The following is a 13,226-nucleotide window of genomic DNA, read 5'->3' on the forward strand; positions in this document are numbered from 1 at the left end:
ATTTCCATGCAATATTCCATATTCCACTTCTGTGGATCAGAATTAAGATTTAATCTTCCAGTATAGATATAATAGCTTCTCAATCAGAGCTAAAGAATGGGAGCAGAATTAAAACATGGTGTTACGTCGAAGACTAGGAGGGAGGAATCAGTAAAAGGAAAAAGAGGGGATGACGGGAGGAAAAAAAGTGAAAGAGGGGAAGAGGAGGAAAGAAACCGATCCAATTGATGTTGTTGAGTCAGGAATTTGTTTATGTAGTAATTTGTGATATATAGAGTGTATGGATTCATCCCAAAGGAATTTAATCTCGGAAAATTAAGTGTTTAAGTTATATTTCATATATCCGTATTCCTCTAGGTCTAGGAGTTCACCTACTCTATCTTCCCACATTGAGGTAGTGGGAGTTTTCCAGAGCCTAGCTATCAGTGATTTTTCCGTGTTGAGGCTTATTTGCATGAGACAAAGTATCCGTTTACATCTGAGTTTAGGGAGGTCTTAAGTAAGGTGATTCTTGGTGTTAGGATATCACTAGTAAATGTGATGCGGAAATGGGCTTCTATCACCTGCCATAATGGGTTTTTTTTTGGGGCACAGCCACCAAATGTGTAGTAACGAACCGTGTTATCCGCAACCTCTCCAACATAGCAGAGAATCTCCTGGATAGACTGAGTTTAAACTCTTGGGGGTTAGATACCATTGCATAAGTACTTTAATTTAGTTCTAGTATTTGTGATGACGTGGAGGATTTACATGTGTTACGAAATCTTCTGTCCCAATCTGGTTTGCTCAAGTCTATGTTTAAGTCATGTTTCCACCAATTGGTGTAGCTTGGTAGTGTTGTCAATTCTAATGCTTGTAGGTGTTTACGAGCTAGTGATAATGGGTGTTGGACAGTTATATTGTATAAGCACAATGTCTCAAAGGGGGTTGGAGGGCGTAGTAGGTCTAATTTATGTGGGCATGTGGATATATAATGTGCAAGTTGAGCATATTTTAACCAGTTCCCGAATCTTCCCCCACTTAACTCAACAAATGTATCCCTATCTGTCTCCCATTCTCTACAAATCTGGCTAAGGGTGGTGTGTTTCCCATTCTTGGAGTCTGCGAAATCTGTTATCTAGCCCACCTACCAAATCTGTATTTAAGGGTATTGGAAAGTGAGGTGAGCGTGTGGAAGTGATATTGTTCTTAGAGGATATATTATCACACGTATGGAAAGTGTTTATGCAGGTCTTGGTTCGAGCATTGGGGAGGTCTTAGGTCTCTGGGGACCCAGCATAGTGCTCCCACATTTGGTATCTGTAGTAAGTGGGAATCCATGGATAGCCACGCTTTCGTGTCTGTTGATCCGTGGCAGTCTAGCACTCTTTGCAGAGTGACTGCAACATGATAATCTTTTATGTTGGGTAGCCCCAACCCGCCTCAGTCCCTCTGTAGAGTGTAGTCTTATTAAGACGTGATTTGTGTTTTCCCCAAATAAAACTGTTGATAGTGGTTTGTAATTGATAAATGTACCAGTTTGGGAGCGATATTGGAATAGTTTGTAATATATAAAGTATTCTTGGTAATTTTGTCATTTTAATAGACTGAATCCTGCCCCACCAAGACAATGGTTTGACCGACCAGATTGATAATTCCTTTTGTGTGTTATGTAGTAAAAGTTTATAATTTGTATCAAAAAGGATGGAATGGTTGGAGGAAAGGGCAATCCCTAGATATTTTACTGAGTCTTTATGGAGTTTAAGAGGGCTAATTTTGTCAAGTTGTTTAAATTCGTCACGGGCCATGGATATATTTTAAATTTCTGATTTCTGAAGAGAGATTGAAAAATTTGAGAAGCTACCAAATGTTGTAAGATCTCTCAGAATCTCCGGGATTGTATTGACTGGGGATGTGATTGAAAAGAGGGCTATCTTGAAATCATGAGGGCCAATTGGGATTCCTTTAATGCTCTGATTCATTCTAATATACGATGCAAGGACCTCCATGGGCAATATAAATAATAGCAGGGATAGTGGACAACCCAGAGGTGTGCCATTAGTGACTTGGAAGTGGTTGTAAAGTATATCATTAACTTTGACTTTAGCAGAAGGTGTGGAATAAAGACCAACTATTCTAGTTTTAATTTTTTCGCCAAAGTCTAAAGATGGCTTTGAGAAAGTTCCAATTTTCAAGATCAAAGGCCTTCTCTGCGTCTATTGTAATGAAGACCGATTTTATTTTGTGTAATTTGGCATGGGAATCAAGCATTAATGCTCTTATTGTGTTGTCTCACGCCTCACGGTGCGGTACAACACCTACAAATCATGGATAATAGTGTTTTTACTTTTGGATAGAATTTTGCATATTTTCTGATCAGAGTTTGATAGAGAGATGGGCCTATAGCTGCTGGGATCCTCAGGATATTTGTCAGGGTTTAATATAACTGTTATATGGGCTTCTTGCATCACTGAGGATACTTTGAGGTTTTCATTTATGGTGTGGAAGAGTAAGTGAGGTGCTAGGAGAGTTGTGTAGGTTTTGTAGTATGCATTCATTAGACCATCAGGTCATGGGCTCTTCCCTTGTGGTAGGTTGTTAATGGAATTCAGTATTTCTATTAATTATATTGGTTCTTCTAATTTGTCTTTGTGAGCAAGACTCAGTCTACTCATTGGTGCTCCATTAATATAATCTTTCATTTGTGCAATGTGAGTAGGGGAGGGATCTTCTGGGAGGTTGTAAAGATGTTTATAGTAGTTACTAAATTGGTCTGCTATTTTTTTACTATCATGTACTGACGTCCCGTCTCCTGTCTTCATAAATATGTGTCTTGGTTGTTTTTTTCCCTGAGGGCTCTCACTAGCATTGAGTCTGTGCAATTGCCATCATGGATGAACACTTTTTCCATAAAAAGGGCTTTCCTCTGGGCTTCTTTTAATAGTAGGGAATTTATTTACTTTCTAATTTTGGTTAGGTCTAGCTGGATTTGGGTATCTTTTGGGTTTTGTATGCATTGTAGTTCTAGTACATTGAGCCTAGATGTTCCATTTCTTATTGCTTGGTTAAAGTTTTTTTTAGTCTAGCTCTTTGTTTAATGTACTCTCCTCTAATTACTGTTTTGTGCGTGTCCCATAGGGTGAGGGGTGTAATTTCTGGGAGATTGTTGTAATGTTTGAGTTATTTTATGGCGTGTGGGGGCATGCCTTAAGAGTATTTTTTCTAATCTCCAGATAAATGGAGTGATAAGCGAGTGGTCTGACCAAGCTGTTGAGCAAATGTCGGCGTCTTTAGCCTGTACAGCACCATAACACAATTTTTTTAATTTAGGTGATAGTACTTAACATTAGGCACCCTACTATTGGAGAAAACCAGTAGAAAGTCAAAACCAGTGTTGTAACATAACAGCAGAGGATCTGGAATAGGAGTATATTGATAAACCAACAGCCAGAGGCAAAGGACACATCCCTGCAACACATGTGGAAAGGCTTGTGACTAAATCCCAATAAGTGAAAGATATGCCACTACCTATACTCCAAATACATCCCTTTAAAAATCACTGTACTCTGAGGGGAAATGGGCCACAACTCAGTCTGGGAACCCCTCTCACTGAAAAATCAAATGGAGTGTGGACTCTCAACACCTATATGAAAGAAATCATATTTTTATTACAATTTCAAACCACAATATTATTGAGGGTATTTTCTCAAATATAGTCAAAACGATAATGGATTTAAGTAACCTTTCTAAATTAAAAAGAAATGGACATTATTTCAGTGTTTGTATTTTAATACAAATCAGTAACAATAAATCAAAAGAAAAACAATATATATATTTTTTTATAATACAGCAATATGCATTTTAAGGAGCTAGAGGGGCTATCCTAAACTAGACAAGGGCTTAACATATGGGTTTGCTCTGTGCAAAACATGAGAATGCTTTGAATTTTCTAATGCGCATTAAAGGGACCAAAAATGTTTTTCAGGATTCAAATAGGGCATGTAATGTTAAACAACTTCCAAATTTACCTTTATCACCAATTTTGCTTTGTTCTCTTGGTATTTTTAGTTGAAAGCTAAACCTAGGAGGTTCAAATGCTAGTTTCTTAGACCTTGAAGGCCGCCTGTGCATTTGACAATTTTTCACCACTAGAGGGCCTTAGTTCATGTTTTTCATATAGTTAACATTGAGCTCATGCACATACATTTACAGAGGAGTGAGCACTGATTGGCTAAAATGCAAGTCTGTCAAAAGAAGTGAAATAAGGGGACAGTCTGCAACGGCTTAGATACAAGGTAATCACAGAGGTAAAACGTGTATTATTATAACTGTGTTGGTTATGTAAAAACTGGGGAATAGATAAAGGATTATCTATCTCTTAAAAAAAAATTCTGGTGTTGACTGTCCCTTTAAATTGTAACTTCTAAGCAAAACTTTTCCCACATGCAGAACATGAAAATGCATTCTATCCTGTATGAATTCTGTGATGTGTAATTAGAGTTGATTTCTCAGTAAATTACTTTCCACATTCAGAACATAAAAATGCTTTCTATCCTGTATGAATTTTCTGATGTGTAATAAAATATGATTTCAGAGCAAAACATTCCCCACATTCAGCACATGAAAATGTTTTCTCTCCTGTATGAGTTTTCTGATGTCTATTAAGATTTGATTTGTCAGTAAAACACTTCCCACATTTATAACATGCACATTTCTCTCCTGTATGAATTCTCTGATGTGTAATAAGAATTGATTTCTTAGTAAAACACTTCCCACATTCAGAACATGAAAATGCTTTCTGTACTGTATGAATTTTCTGATGTTTACTAAGATTTGATTCATCATTAAAACACTTCCCACATTCAGAACATGCAAATGCTTTATATTCTGTATGAATTTTCTGATGTGTAATAAGAGTTGATTTCAGAGCAAAACATTCCCCACATTCAGCACATGAAAATGTTTTCTCTCCTGTATGAATTTTCTGATGTCTACTAAGATTTGATTTGTCCGTAAAACACTTTCCACATTTATAACATGCAAATTTCTCTCCTGTATGAATTCTCTGATGTGTAATAAGAATTGATTTCTTAGTAAAACATTTCCCACATTCAGAACATGAAAATGCTTTCTGTACTGTATGGATTTTCTGATGTTTACTAAGATTTGATTTGTCCGTAAAACACTTTCCACATTTATAACATGCAAATTTCTCTCCTGTATGAATTTTCTGATGTGTAATAAGAGTTGATTTCCTAGTAAAACACTTCCCACATTCAGGACATGAAAATGCTTTCTCTCCTGTATGAATTTTCTGATGTGTAATAAGATGTGATTTCCTGGCAAAACCCTTCCCACATTCAGCACATGAAAAGGCTTTCTCTCCTGTATGAATTTTCTGATGTCTACTAAGTGCTGGTTTATCAATAAAACACTTGTCACATTCAGAACATGAAAAGTCTTTCTCTCCTGTATGAATTTTGTGATGTCTAATAAGAGTTGATTTGACAGTAAAACACTTCCCACATTCAGAACATGAAAAGGCCTTCTCTCCTGTATGAATTTTCTGATGTCTATTAAGAGTTGCTTTGATAGTAAAACACTTCCCACATTCAGAACATGAAAAGGCCTTCTCTCCTGTATGAATTTTCTGATGTCTATTAAGAGTTGCTTTGATAGTAAAACACTTCCCACATTCAGAACATGAAAAGGCTTTCTCTCCTGTATAATTTCTCTGATGGCAAAGATTTGATCCGTCAGTAAAACACTTCCCACATTTAGAATATGAAAATGTTTTCTCTCCTGTATCAATTTTCTGATGGCCAATAAGATGTGATTGCCGAGCAAAACATTTCCCACATTCAGCACATGAAAATGCTTTCTCTCCTTTACGACTTTTCTGATGTTGTAAAAGATTTGATTTTCTGGTAAAAAAATTCCCATATGCAAAACATACATTTCCCACGTTCTTTCTTTCAATTTGAAGAAGATTGAAACAAGTATCCGTATTTTCACCATGGCTAGGACTAGGATTACTGCAGATTGTAAATTCACCTGTTGATATAAAATGCAATGTGATAAATGTGAGTTATCAATTACATAATTATTATATTTTGAGGACATTGTTATACTTTTATAAGTGTCTACCACAAGAGGAAGGGGCAGCTTTATGCTAATGCTTAAAAGGAATATGAAACTCAAAACTTTTCTTTTATTATTCAGATAGAGAATTTTTTTTTAAAGTTTTCAATTTACTTCTATTATCAAATATGCTTTGTTCTCATTTTATTCTTTGTTGAAGAGATACCTAGGTAGGTAGCATGCACATGCCTGAAGCACTACATGACAGGAAATAGTGCTGCCATCTGGTGCTCTTGCTAATGTATAAAGTTGTTGCAAAACTGCTGCCATATAGTGCTGCAGACAGGTTCATACTTCTGAGCTTACTACCCTGCTTTTCAACATAGGAAAACAAGAAAACAAAGATCTGATAATAGAGCATACAAGTTTAAAAAACTTTCCGTTTTACTTCTATCTGAATTATAAAATAAACTTTGTTTTTATGTCCTTTTAAGGGCAGTTTAGTAAACATTTAAGAATATTTATTTATTTTATAACAAAAAAAATCATATAACAAATATTTTCAGAAGATCTCAGATCCAAATATTGTACAGATGTAGCAAAACATATAAGAATTGCTTATACAAAATCTCTAACAGATTACTATTCTAATATTAGCAACAACAAAAAACAACCAATGAAGAGATAAAACACCTTTCATCTGCCACTACCTTAGTTTTATTAAATGTGTTTAAAATATAAATTTGTTGTTTATTTAAAACCTTTAAATAGCTACCCCAGCATAACATAAAAAGTTTTTAAATCTATTTAAAGTATCATTTTATCACATATCTTTCACTAACTAGTGACATAGAATTGTCTTTAATTACAAGATAGGTTTTCTTTAATCTGTTGAAAACTTAAAATATGTTTATCTTGTTGATAAAATAAAATATGGTAAACAGAGAATTTATCTATAAATCTAAAATGTCAAATATTTTCTGTAATGTTAACATCATAACTCAATATTAACTTTAAAAAGTATTACAATTTAGACCAAAATTGGAAACTATATGAAAAATACCAGATATAAACCCAGAGTATATATAAGAGGAACACTAATTATACTGCGGGGTGCAATATCACTGGACCATGCTAAAAGGGACACTGAACCCAATTTTTTTCTTTCGTTATTCAGATAGAGCATGACATTTTAAGCAACTTTCTAATTTACTCCTATTATGAAATTTTCTTCATTCTCTTGGTATCTTTATTTGAAATGCAAGAATGTAAGTTTAGATGCCAGCCCATTTTTAGTCAACAACCTGGGTTGTCCTTGCTGATTGGTGGATAAATTCATCCACCAATAAAAAAAAAGCTGTCCAGAGTTCTGAACAAAAAAAAAGCTTATATGCCTTTTTCAAATAAAGATATAAAAAAAACAAAGAAAAAAAGATAATAGGAGTAAATTAGAAAGTTGCTTAAAATTGCATGCTCTATCTGAATCACAAAAGAAAAAAAATTGGGTTCAGTGCCCCTTTAAATAATGGCACAAATTATACATACACAACCTCAGAGTCGCACAGCGATGGGCAGCATTGTTAAATATATATGTATATGATTATATACAGATATATTTATGTTTTAATTGTGTATATACACATATTAACACATAAATATATATGAATAAAAGCATATACATATATATATTTACTGGGAACACACAGTTCCAATAGAGTGCAATGTAAAGGCAATTTTCAGTCCCTTTTTTTTTTCTAACACCCCACTCCCACCAACTTTAGCACCAAAATACTGCCTAGTGCTGTAATTTTAATAAAAATAAAATGCTGCCCCATTTGCGGGTACAGATCTGTGGTTAATTTTTGGAGTGCTAATTGCTACCGCAAGGTCGCTGTAGCAATAACCAGGCACTTGTAATGGCTGGTTAATTATTGCATGCCAACAAACGGGCAAATTATCCTGTTTGCCAGAGCCCAATAATTTAGCACTCTACTTGTGATCTAGCCCCTACATCTAATTAGTCTGGATGAAGCCATCTCAAAATATCAATTAGATGTATTTTATTCTATAAGTGACTCATTTTTTTTTTTCTCTCCATATTTAGCTTTTAAGTTGGAAGTTTTTTGTAAAAATGAATCTCTTTATTTTCTTTCTATTTTAGAGTTTGGGGTAATACTAAATTCCACTGCCATTATAATGCCTATATCTAAAAAAAAGGCATTGATTTATTTTCTAAGTTAGAACAAAATCTAGCCTTGATTTTTAGGGGCATAGAGATTCTCTTATTAAATAGTATAGCAACCCCTCTAGACCATTTGGAGAAAGATGAGGAGACAACATCCATTATATATATACCCCTTTAATACTTTACTGGTTTTAGATGAAAATATATTTATGAATAAAAACAAAAACTAATTATCATGTAATGAGGGATATGTTTAAATTGATCTAATGGAATGCGGGGGTATACATATCCCATTAAAAGAAATTAGACTGTGATATTATGTGCCGACAAAAGACAAACCTATCACTGATTAAACATCGAAAATGTAATTATATAGAGAAGGAGATTTGCCAATAGGTCAAGCTAACATAGTAGATGAGGCTGAAAGAAGTCTATGTGCCAGATTACAAGTGGATCTCTAACAGTTACGTTCAAGGGTTAAGGGCTATATTGTGGGTGCTTGCGCACGTTGGGTTTTCCACTTGTATTACAAGTTGAAAGTAAATGCAATCATTTGAGCGCAATAGTAATTTACACTAGAATGAATATCACATCGTCAGACCAAGAGGCTAAAACACTGCAGAGGCTTTCTGGCCTTTTGGAAAACCAGAAAAAAGACTAGAAGACTTCTGTTTGGGGAGGGGCCTTGCAGAGAAGCGCGAGCACAGTATCTGACAGTCTTGGACGAATTCAAGCCATCCCAGCCCTCCACACCGATATTCTATTGCTGGGGAACAAGCACCCAAGCCGAGAGAAAGCAGCGGCGAGTTGAAAGTTCTTCAGCGGGCAAGACGTGCCTAGTCACTAAGGCCTAAAACCCTGCACACTAAAGTTCCATCCCTCTTCTGGGGATGCAACCTAAAGGGGTATTATAAGTGGTGGAGTTGAATGGAGGGTCTGAGACTCTCATAGTCGAAGCTCGCAAGTACTGTCGCAAGAGCCTGATATCCGTTAAACCAGTCAGAGGAACGGTACAGGCTATCAGGGAGCAAAGACACATGGAGTGACAGTGAGGCGTGCAAGATACTCCACGTTTCTGAATGCCTGCGCAGAGCAGCAGTTAAAGACTTGCTAAGCCAGTGAGAAAGGCTGGACGGATCAGCAGAGACCAAAGAGATCTATGGAGCAACAGTGAGGTTTGAAAGACATCCTCAACTCCTGTGTGCCTATTCAGAAGTGCAGGCAGGAAGATCTACCTGGTTAGCTGGAAAATTGGAGCGGTGAGTGGAGGCCTCAACCAGACCTATGTGGAATAACCAGAAGACTGCCATATGAGAAGGCAGACATCCTCTAGGACCTGGGGAAGGTTCGTTGTTGCCTGCAGGCGAAGGTAGTAAGCAGGGCTAATACTACACTGAGCCTGCTTGAATCAAGAAGGGCAGGGGCACGAAAGAAAGTAATGGGTCACAGAGCTTAAGTTGGGCAGAGGAGTCGAATACATAAGGTGGAAGAAGATTCCCAAAACTGCTCCGGAACGGCAAGTATTTGTCACAAGCTTATTGTGAGACTGTTGAATGGTATACCAGTCATTGTGCCCTATGCTGGATAATTTGGTCCCTTTTAAGCCTTTCTTTTTTTGTACTGTTGAAGTGGACTCGCTCCTTAATTATAAAAGGGGCCATTCTGAGCTAAAGAACTTGTGCTCTAGGATATTATAGGTATTGGAAGTAGTTTTCATATAGGTCCCTGAGAACACCTGAATGTCCAAATGAATAATTGTAATTCAAGACAAGCTGGGAAATTTGGGGGTTTATAGGCCTCTGTTGGACGCTTTAAAGAACTGACACTGGATAAGAGAATACTGTAGGTTAAGCTGGTTATAAGCTGATATAAACATGTAACTACAGTTTTATACATGTTTGCCTATTTCTCATCAAAAAATTTTTTGCTGATATATGTTTGGCGCTTTGGTTGCACTACACTTCAGCTGTAAGCACCCTGAATAAGAAGCATAAAACTATATAAAGATAACAGCATGTAATTATACATGTTAACACGTTTAAACTTATTGTATAATTCACTTATAATACTGACTTAGTCTTGTACACTAGGGTATAGACACAAGACACTATATAATTCACAAAGCTGCAGAGCCACAAATCAGTCTCTTATGAACACAGACTTATTGTTCTATTCACTTAGTAAAGTAAGAGAGGTCTAAACCTCTTTCCTTTTTTGTCTGTTTTTCTACAGACAAACTGATTGTTTGCACAATTTGTTTCTTTTCTTTTGGTTTTGTTTCCTTTTTTTCTTCTTTGATTAGGCCTCAATTCAACATACTTAAAGCCGAAATCTTAGAACTTACTAGGGAGGTGAGACAGTTTGTATCACATCTCTCTGAGGTAGAATCAAGGGTCTCTGATCTGGAAGATCAGGCAGGGACACAAGAGTCAGTTGTTAAAAATCAGTGGATTTAATTAAAATACTACAAGCACGGTTGGAGGATCGTTCCCGCAGGAACAATGTAAAAATAATAGGTCTGCCCGAATCCATCCAACAGCAAGAGTTAGTTTACTTTGCTTCAGTTGAATTACCCCACTTATTAGTCCTCCATACTATGGAGAAGCCACTCGTGGGAGAGAGACCACATAGACTGGGTATAGCTTGACTCAACCCTGCTGGTACTTCTAAGCCTAGACCAGTAATGGTTAAATATTTGTTTTCAAGATAAAGTCATGTTGATGAGTCATTATAGGATATCAAATCTGCTGATGCGAGGTCAAGATAAAATCTTATTATTTCAGGACTTTTCCTTAGAAACTTCTCTCAAAAGAAGAGAGATTGCCTCATATTGCTCAACCCTGTTTAAAAAAAGGTATTCAGGCAAGAATTACTTAGTTAGTAGTAGTAGATGGCGCTGGTCTATTGAGTGATTTTCTCTAGTAAGTGAAGAGAAAAAAGGCTTGATGCATATATTGAACCCAATTAATATGGGTGCCGTATACTCACTCCATAAGATGAATCCTTACAGCTGAAAGGGAACGTAGCGTCAGATGGCAAGAGTCCACAGGTTCCTGGAGTCAAATACTGAATTTTCAGGTTTATCCAAAAGTGGACTATAAATGAATAGAGACCCAAATGACGAAAGTATCCAGTGTATAATTGAAAAAAATGTAGTAACTTACTCCATAAATAAGGAGATTCCAGCTCAGCACAGCAAAACAAGATCTTGACAATCTTTCAACCAAAGATAAAAGGTTTTATTTGCTCAACATTTCAACATAGTAGACGTCTTTATCAAGAGCATACATTAAAACAAGTAAGTAAAACCAAGTATTGAGTGTGTTTGCTGTGGCTACAGGGCTGGTTTATATACATGTGAACAATTAGTTCCAATTTCCTGTTGAGCACAGGAAATTGGACTCACAAAAACTCCATAAAATATTTAATACTATATATATGCATCAATAGTAAACTATTCCTGAAAATAAAAATGAAGAAAAATATATTTTAAAGAAAATCGTTAAAAAAACCATCAAAGTTTAAAAATAGAGGCTTAGTTTAGTATTGATACGTTATTTAACCAATCAAAACAGTTCTTGGATATCTGGACCAATGAACAGACAGTAGTATAAAGTCCTCAATCGAGTAGTCCTTTGTGTAATAGTTCCTTTTCAGGTCCGATCTGTGGTCATGTGCTTTTCTTGTCCAATCAGAGGACGGCTGTAATCCAAGGGTGAAAGCATCAATCCGGAAGAGTCAAAGTTCTGTGTACTAATAGAGGGAGTGTCCCGAATGACATCAGACATACATCTCAGCCAATAAAACAAGATAAATAATTCTGAAACAAAAGCAGGAAAAAACATAATTTATGTAAGAACTTACCTGATAAATTCATTTCTTTCATATTAGCAAGAGTCCATGAGCTAGTGACGTATGGGATATACATTCCTACCAGGAGGGGCAAAGTTTCCCAAACCTTAAAATGCCTATAAATACACCCCTCACCACACCCACAATTCAGTTTAATGAATAGCCAAGAAGTGGGGTGATAAGAAAGGAGCGAAAGCATCAAAAATAAGGAATTGGAATAATTGTGCTTTATACAAAAAAATCATAACCACCACAAAAAGGGTGAGCCTCATGGACTCTTGCTAATATGAAAGAAATGAATTAATCAGGTAAGTTCTTACATAAATTATGTTTTCTTTCATGTAATTAGCAAGAGTCCATGAGCTAGTGACGTATGGGATAGCAGATAACCAAGATGTGGAACTTCCACGCAAGAGTCACTAGAGAGGGAGGGATAAAATAAAGACAGCCAATTCCGCTGAAAAATTAATCCACTTCCCAAATCAAAAGTTCAATTTTTATAATGAAAAAAACTGAAGTTATAAGCAGAAGAATCAAACTGAAACAGCTGCCTGAAGTACTATTCTACCAAAAACTGCTTCTGAAGAAGAGAAAACATCAAAATGGTAGAATTTAGTAAAAGTATGCAAAGAAGACCAAGTCGTTGCTTTGCAAATCTGATCAACAGAAGCTTCATTCTTAAAACTCCAGGAAGTAGAAACTGACCTAGTAGAATGATCCGTGATCCTCTGAGGCGGGGATTAACCCGACTCCAAATAAGCAAGATGAATCAAAAAGTTTAACCAAGATGCCAAAGAAATGGCAGAAGCCTTCTGACCTTTCCTAAAACCAGAAAAGATAACAAATAGACTAGAAGTCTTTATGAAATCTGAATAGCTTCAACATAATTTCAAAACTCTTACCATATCCAAAGAATGTAAGAATCTCTCCAAAGAATCCTCAGTATTAGGACACAAGGAAGGAACAACAATTCCTCTACTAATGTTGTTAAAATTCACAACTTTAGGTAGAAATTGAAAAGAAGACAGCAAAACCACCTTATCCTGATGAAAAATCAGAAAAAGGAGACTCACAAGAAAGAGCAGATAATTCAAAAACTGTTCTAGCTGAAGAGATGTCTAAAGGAACA

General features: G+C 36.0%; 1 protein-coding gene across 5 annotated transcripts in view; it reads right to left on the bottom strand.

Moving 5' to 3' along the window:
• Positions 1-3,747: 3,747 nt before the first annotated feature.
• The window catches only part of LOC128657258 (gastrula zinc finger protein XlCGF26.1-like), a 438,901-nt gene continuing 429,422 nt past the window's right edge, over positions 3,748-13,226 (bottom strand). For all 5 annotated transcript variants that reach the window (XM_053711531.1, XM_053711530.1, XM_053711534.1 and 2 more), the window contains one exon: positions 3,748-6,033. In XM_053711531.1, the coding sequence (XP_053567506.1) occupies positions 4,529-6,033 (1,505 nt within the window). In that variant the 3' untranslated portion in view covers positions 3,748-4,528. The remainder of the gene's footprint in view (positions 6,034-13,226) is intronic.

The sequence above is a fragment of the Bombina bombina genome, chromosome 4 (assembly GCF_027579735.1).
Source record: "Bombina bombina isolate aBomBom1 chromosome 4, aBomBom1.pri, whole genome shotgun sequence".
NCBI lineage: Eukaryota > Metazoa > Chordata > Amphibia > Anura > Bombinatoridae > Bombina > Bombina bombina.